Source organism: Ruditapes philippinarum, unplaced genomic scaffold (genome assembly GCF_026571515.1).
Source record: "Ruditapes philippinarum isolate M1 unplaced genomic scaffold, ASM2657151v2 ctg12213_1_1_1_1, whole genome shotgun sequence".
Classification (NCBI taxonomy): domain Eukaryota; kingdom Metazoa; phylum Mollusca; class Bivalvia; order Venerida; family Veneridae; genus Ruditapes; species Ruditapes philippinarum.
In genome coordinates, this window is record NW_026852467.1 from 20,114 (window position 1) to 28,089 (window position 7,976).

At 34.5% G+C, this 7,976-nt stretch overlaps 1 protein-coding gene across 1 annotated transcript; it reads left to right on the forward strand.

Moving 5' to 3' along the window:
* The first annotated feature begins 1,124 nt into the window (after positions 1 to 1,124).
* On the forward strand, positions 1,125 to 7,061 carry LOC132713616 (potassium voltage-gated channel protein Shaw-like). The gene is made up of 2 exons (XM_060696267.1): positions 1,125 to 2,146; positions 5,543 to 7,061. The coding sequence occupies exons 1-2, from the start codon at positions 1,532 to 1,534 to the stop codon at positions 6,668 to 6,670; spliced, it is 1,743 nt and encodes a 580-aa protein (XP_060552250.1). The 5' UTR covers positions 1,125 to 1,531; the 3' UTR covers positions 6,671 to 7,061.
* The last annotated feature ends 915 nt before the right edge of the window (positions 7,062 to 7,976 follow it).

Genomic DNA, 7,976 nt, shown 5'->3' on the forward strand with positions numbered 1-7,976 from the left:
TCTAGTTTTTACTGTATTAATATTCAGAACATCCTTCGGTAACAATTAAAGCGTTGACACTTGGCCAAAAAATATATATGTAGTTGAGTGTGTTGACCATTATTCCACGGTCATAATTTTATATGTGAAGGAACTGTACATCACGGTCTGATTACATGTATTGGTTTGTCTGGTTTAGGTCACTATATGGCGATTTTCCATCTTTGCTGGTCAAGGAAGACATCAGGCGCCCTTGCATGCATTGTTTCAGGCCCAAACGGGCACCTGTGTAGAACCATGAAGGTTCCATAAGCTAGCGCATGAAAGAATCCATGGTTCCTGTCGGGATTCGAACCCACAGCGGTGAGGGGCAAGTGGTTTGAAGTTAACGACCTTAACCGCTCGGTCACCGACGCCCCATATTGGTTGCTTGTGATTTAATTAAGACAAATCAACACTAAATATCATTTGGCGACTAATCAGCTTTACTTGTTGTTGAGAAAGACTTTGGGTACTTCCTCTTGTATTCGAGTTACCTTCCGTAAGTTTACTTCATGAAATTATCTCGTGTCACTGTTAGGATTCGAACACACGGCGATGGAGAGCAATTGATTTGACAGTACTTGGCAATGGAGAGCAAAACAGCATGCTTTGAGATAATTTGACTTCAACTACCGGCTTGGGGTACTTTCATTGAGAACGCCTTTAGAAGTTGCTAGAGGTTATTGTGGTACATAGTCGTACATAAAAGATATATTCCCACTATTATAAATCTTTTTTTTCGGGCGAGACTAAAAATGGTGCTTTACATCGTAACTCGTTCAAGAACCAGTTGTTTCATATAGATCGCAATAATTTCAATTTCCGTTGCAAAATAAAATACTGACAAAACGCATATGACACTTCAAATATTGTGCAGATAAAAAACACAACATTTTAACACAATATCAAGTATGACCATTCGGAGGTTTTGAAAAAAAATACTTATCACATTGACCTAATTTGTTGCATATTCGTTTTACTTTAAACTGTCTAAGATATTAAATTTCCGTTATTATTTATTCACATTAAAGTTTCTAGATACAAGTTATCTAACCACAAGCACTTGTATTGTGCATATGAACTCATGACCTTAGTTATCTAGAAAACCGGAAGTTAATAGTTTACATCCTTGAAAACTAGACACAAGGGATGTAATGTGTGTTTAACCGAAACTAATTTTATCATGAATTGTAAAAAGATTTTAAACGACGCTGTTTTAAGTGTTAAAAGCATTTCGTTTGTTAATCAGAAGGATTAGATCAAATATATAAACGCGAAAACACTACAACGTTGAACTGAAGAAAGAGGCGAATAAGTCGACGTCAAAAGCGCCAAACGTTACGCGACATGCAATGACGTCATTTCTTACGGCGGTTGTAATTTCAAAATGGCGACCAACTATGACGACAGGTCCTAAAAAGTATAAATATTGATCTTTTTATGATGAAAAGGGAACTTACTGACGAAACAAATATAAGGATCTGTGGTAAATTAACAAAAATGAAATAAAATGGCATATTTATCGGTTCCAACACGACATGGCAGTTTATTTCAAAATGACAAGACCGCTGCAAAAGTTTTCGAAAGGAAGCGTGCACAGAAAACTGACGAATATTTCAATAGAAACACCCGTAAAAGCTTTTCCGATGACGGAGATAAAGTAACAGTTAATGTTGGAGGTAAAAAATTCCTAACTCGAAAATCGACGTTAAGAAATGTACCAGGTACAACGCTGGCAACTTTAGATGAAACGAGTGAACATTATGATGTACTTGCAAAAGAATATTACTTCGACAGAAATCCTTTTTTATTTACATATATTTTGGACTACTATCGCACCGGAAATATGCACCTTCCGAGGAATGTATGCGCGTCATCTATTAGAGAAGAAATTAAATTTTGGGATCTTGGTGACGGCTGTATTTCTGAATGTTGTCGGAAGTTTTATTTCGACGAGTTGGATGATTATACAACGTATGAACTGATTAAAGACGAGTTTTATAGTTTACCAACTTACACTGGCGCGTCCTCAGATTGCAGTTTAACTATTGAAAGTAGACTTCAAGAATTCAGAAGAAGGGCATGGGTATTCATTGATAACCACGAGTCTTCAATCCCTGCAAAGGTATACATTTGTTCATTTAAGATTTATGTTTGTCGTCTGATATCTACAGTAACAAGAACACATTGCACTGGACTTTTAATTTCGATATAGATTTATAACCTTTTTTGATTGGCGGCGCGAAAAAAACATGCTTATCTAAAATGCAAACGCTGCTACCGTAATTCTTTATTTTTGCTTCGTTATTTGTCTGTTTAGCCACTGTAGTTTATTATTCTCAACCGTAATATATTAGTGTCGCGACCGTCATTTTCTGTTCTTTACCATAATTTGTTAATTTCGATACCTAAGTTATTTATTCTCATCCTCCGTAATTTCTTAGTGTCGCTTCGGCAATTCGTTATTAGCTAATAACGCTATCAAATTTTTTTTTTCAGCGTAATTTCTTTTTGTCGCTACAGACCCGTAATTCATTTTTCTTGATGGTAATTTATTAGTGTCTTTACCGTGATTTTTTTTATTCTCTAACGTAATATGTAAGTGTCGCTACCGTAATTCTTTATTCTCTACCGTAATATGTAAGTGCCGTAATATGTAACTGTCACTACCGTAATTCTTTATTCTCTACCGTAATATGTAAGTGTCGCTACCGTAATTCTTTATTCTCTACCGTAATATGTGAGTGTCGCTACCGTAATTCTTTATTTCCTAATAGTTCCGCTACAGTAACTCATTATTCTCTACCGTTGTTAGTGTCGCTACAGTTTTTTATTTTTCTCAACCGTTGCTACAGTAGTTCTTTAAACTATACAGAAATTTCTGTCGCCTCTGAATATTGTAATTTGTTCGTGTCATATCCTTAATTTGTAACATATATAGTGCTGTATCCATTATTATTCATGTATGATATTCTTTAACCGGAAAACTTTTGAGTATAGTTGATATTTGCCAAGTATTTTCCTTTAACAAACATGTTGTTTTCGAGTATACATTTCCGGTATTTACATTCTTATTCAGGAAATCACGAAGTTTAACAGTCATCCTTTAAGTTAAACAAATTTATTAATTATTATACATGGTATACCTTTAATATAAGATCTCTTTCTTACATATCATTTAAGCGGGCATTTGGAGTCCTTTAGCATGGCCCATAACATTTGGTAATATTTTACTATACATCACGAATACTAACCTTTTTCAAAAAAAAAGTTAAACACGTGACACAATTGATTATATAGTTAAACACAAATGTATACATTCAAATGCAGATATTTAAAAGTAATTTTGATAAGCGCTTAAAACATTTCAAAATGATGCAAAAAGTGCTTAAAACACTTCAGATTGATGAATTGATAAAATATACTTCAAATAAATTTGCGTATAAAGATATTTTTTTACAGTACTGTGCATGATTCTGTGATATATTGCTTGTCAGTCTAAGTCTTTATATAGATTGTTAGCTACGCTACTTCCGCTATAGTTGCTGGATGAGATAAAGTAGTCCCAAATAAATGCGCGCTAATGGTCGTAAATAAAGCAACGCTAATACCTTACGCCATTGAATGGCAAACACTTGTTGGGTGGGGGTCAATTATTTTACTGCCACTCCCTCAACCTAACCCCCGCCCCTCTCCCCCTCTCCCACTAATTAGCACAGAGCCAGTCCATTCTTTTAAAGCTACACGCCTCCAAAGAGTCAAAATATTTCAATACAATCAAACTTTGGGAAAATGTACTAAGATGTAAGGAAGAGAAAAAAGTTTCAAGATTCAAGTGATATTTTACATATTATGTGCGATATCAGTATTTACAACTATATTTCTACTACGCTGCAAAGCATATTTTGACCACTTTTTGGTAATTCACGTACGTGGTTTGTAAGTGTCATTGATAATGTGTGGATTGCTTTTCTTTTTTTTTATCACAATATTACACATTCAAAAACATTTTCAAAATATTCATGAAAATTAGTATGAATCTGGAGGCGTGCTGCTTTAAACCTTGTGGTCCCTTTCGGAAAATGAAACCTTATATATGTCTTTCGCATTGCGTGTGAGTTTATTTTTTAGTTTTTACGTATCCGAAGCAATCCTTATATATACATACAGACCCGAGGACATGCGGATCTTTACGTGTTTTGGCATCACTTTGGTATCTTAATTAAAGAAGTAAGGTGAGTGTTTTTGCTAGTGTTGTGTCATAAAACAAAATATGAAATGGTAGTCGGTATCACTTTTTTCAACTATTGTGATTGGTTGTCCTTTTTTCTCCTGTGATGTTTAAATAAAGGGATGAATACATGATATAATGCACTTAAAATGCCAAACTAAACTGTTTTTTAAATGAAGTCAAACATTTCTTGGTATCATTAAATGTGACACACAAAATATATGACTAATTGTGAGATTTAATGACAAACTTCAATTAACTGATGTTTATTTATTTCATATTTTTAATGCGTATATTTTTTACCCGAATTGATATAGATACATATTGTATTTTTTTTCTTCTCATATTTAATTACGCTAAACATGCAAAAATACAGGTTCTCGTGTACACGTTTATTTGAAACTTTTTACTTCCCGTTCAGACAAAACATATACATTCTAAAATACTAAGTATAACTGAAAATAAATATTTTTACCAAAAGCTAGAGGTGTAGGGTTTGCTTATGACACAGTGCATGCATCTTGTTGTAGAGAGTATAAATTGACTGCTCATCGACTATCATTTCAAAATTTATGTCACACTATACTAGCAAAAATAAAATATCACCAAATGAAACGTAATTTGAACTGATAATAAATTTACCTACACGCATAAAAAGACGAGTTTATTTTCCCCAAACGTGATTAAAGAACGGAGCGAAATACTACGAAAGCGGAAAGGGGGTGATAAAAGTTTTAACCGCCTTTTTACTAGTTTTCTATTCGTCGTCTCTACAACACGGCATGCGGTCGGGAGCAGTCTCTCGCCTCCAGCTTGAAATTTGCTGACAATTCATTTTTTTTTCCGAGCTCATTTACTCGCGAATGATTACACGTTATATGACGTCAGGTGTTACGTTAATAAACCATATGTCGTCAGAATAAAAACTTCTTCTATTATTGGTTTAATCTGATGTACTATTACATGGAAGCGTGTTAGAATAAAAGATAACGCCAAGGTCCGTTAACATGTTTAAAGGAAATGGACTTTTAACTTTTGTGTCCCATAAATGCTTCTATATTGTTAAGTGTTGCAACGCTTTTCACTCTAATCGGGCATAGAATAGCATAAAAATATTTTCAATTTATTTTTGAGTATATTTCTTAAGTATGTTTAGAATATCTTTCTAAGTAAGAAAATCAAAATTAAAGTCTTTAGCTTTTCTAGAGCTCAAAATCATGGCCATTATTTTTGCTTTTGATGTGCATAAATTATGAATTAACGTTTTTGTGTTTATCTCTCCTTTTTCAGATATTTGCAGTAATCTACTACGGTCTTATTATCCTGACAATACTTAACCTTTTCATCTCGACGGTTCCGTCATTGCGGCAGCCATTACAGAAGCACGTGCTCATCCGGTCAGCAGACGACATTGTACCGGAATTCGAATATTTAAACAGCATCAATGGAACAATGAAAACCCTTCTTTCAACCGACCCGCCAGACGGTCTTGTTATATTGGATGTAATTTGTCTCATATTTTTCACAAGTGAATTCCTGTTCCGGCTTTTTGTAACGCCTTCATTGCGGCAAAGTTTCAAAAGTTGGTATACTTTGCTGGATATTCTTTATCTAGTGCCTGCATGGACTAGATTAATAATCGACGTTTCTAAGCCATTTTTCTGGCAGCAGGGGTCCAAGAATACGACATTCTTGATAATACTTGACGCCATGGTGGTACTGAGAGTGTTTCGAATATTCAGACTCTTCCGCCATTACCGCGGACTGCGGGTCCTACTTTTGGCAGTTAAAGCGAGCGTTAGCGAACTTATGTTACTGGTAGTGTTTGTCCTCTTTTCTCTGACCATTTATGCGAGCCTTGTATTTTGTGCGGAACAATACAACACGGATCAAGAAAGCGGAAGTGACACATTTTATAGCATCTTCTACGGACTTTGGTGGGCTTTGATAACTTTGACAACAGTCGGATATGGTGATATCTATCCGGTGACAACAATAGGGCGAATAATCGCCTGCTTATGTGCAATAACTGGACTACTGATAATCGGTATGGTCGTACCGATTATCGCTGGCAATTTTCATCTTTACTACGGATTTCGTCATGCCGGATGTGAAGATTTTGAACTATTTAAGCCAGACTTTGTACCCACAGAGAGCGAGAATCCTTTACCGGATATTGAATTTGAAAATTATGTTCCAAGAGACCGACGTCTATCATGGGTTCCTGGTAGTGTGGAACAAGTTGAGGGTGTTTTCAGGTCCATGAGTCAAAAAAGCTTTAAGGAAGTCAATGGGGCGATTCCATTACAAGATATAAGAACTTCCAGGACAAAAGCCAGATTTCCGTCTAAAAAGAACAATACTGTAGTTTCTCCAGATGTACCGGAAGTAGAATTGAGGAACGCCAGTCCAAAATGAGGCTCATCACAGGGAAACTGGCTAAAACAAACGATATCTGACCAGGAGAAAGAGGCCATCTTTAGCGATCTATATACCTGACTAGCAACCGGAAGTGTGTTGAAGTATGTCCGCTTCAGATTGAAAATGCCAAACGGAAGTTATAAATTATTTTGAAACATTAAACAGTGACTAACGATTTGTTCAACTGTTACATACATGACTGTATTGTGCTGTATTTCCACAAGATTACTGTGCAGATTCAATGTAATTTTGAATGTTGCTGCATTTGTTATACGTACAACACGTGCAAGTGTTTTTCTTTTCTATTGTACATGTACTGTAGCACTGTAATTTTGATAATGTATAAAAATATGTTTACATAGAAATATATGCCTATAGTACATAACCATTTAAGAATTGTTTATGATATGTATACATGTAGTTTAATTAGGGATACAGAACCCTGATTTTAAGAAAATTTCAAAAAGTTTTATAAAAAAAATCCAAAGGACTTTAATTTACAATTAAAAATTAATTACTGAAACCTTTTTAATGATTTTAGAGGGAAAAAAATTTAAGACTTTTTCTTGAAAATCTACAAAATATAATGAAGAAATATCATTTGAAAATTCTACAAAAGTTCATCGTCTGTCAAATATACATGTATGGGCGAAATTTATTGCAGTTGGATCATTAACCAGTCACATATTTGCTATACATTATATGATTTACCAGCTAAACCAACGCATGGGGAAATAAACTAAGGGTTTAAAAAGGGGAATAAGAAATGAAGACAAGAAGACCACAATGGCCCTTATATCGCTCACCTGATTATGTAATTATTAAGGCTCTGAATTAATATTTTTAGCAATCAATAAAAGGCAGGCATAAAACTCACCTTGGGCACTTTGTGCGCAGGTGAGCTAAAAACTGGTTCTGGAACACAGATTCTACGTTTGAATATTAGTTTTAATAAACTTTTTTCACTGGTAATATGACCACGTAGATGGATGACTGTATCGTGAGATTAAATAATCCAGGTCTATCGTATATAAATGTCACAATTAAACAACAATTTACCATTTCTTTCTAACAAAATGTTCATAAAGCTATTTTATGAATGTTACGCTGACATTACAAACACAATAGATAATATAACGTCACGTGGGTCCAATGAAAATTAATGTTACGATAGAGAAGCTACATTTTGTTCTATTTTAGCAGGGTCTTTCAAATAGAAATTTGAAAGACCTTGATTTTAGCGAGTTTTAGCATTTATTTTGCTTGGACCAAATTTTCAAAGCTTTGCTTTATGTTTTATGAA

What these genes read in the sequence shown, in the direction of transcription:
- LOC132713616 (XM_060696267.1), top strand. Translation starts at nt 1,532, where the DNA reads ATGGCATATTTATCGGTTCCAACACGACATGGCAGTTTATTTCAAAAT. An exon ending in AGTCTTCAATCCCTGCAAAG is followed by an intron (nt 2,147 to 5,542) that starts GTATACATTTGT and finishes CTCCTTTTTCAG; the next exon opens with ATATTTGCAGTAATCTACTA.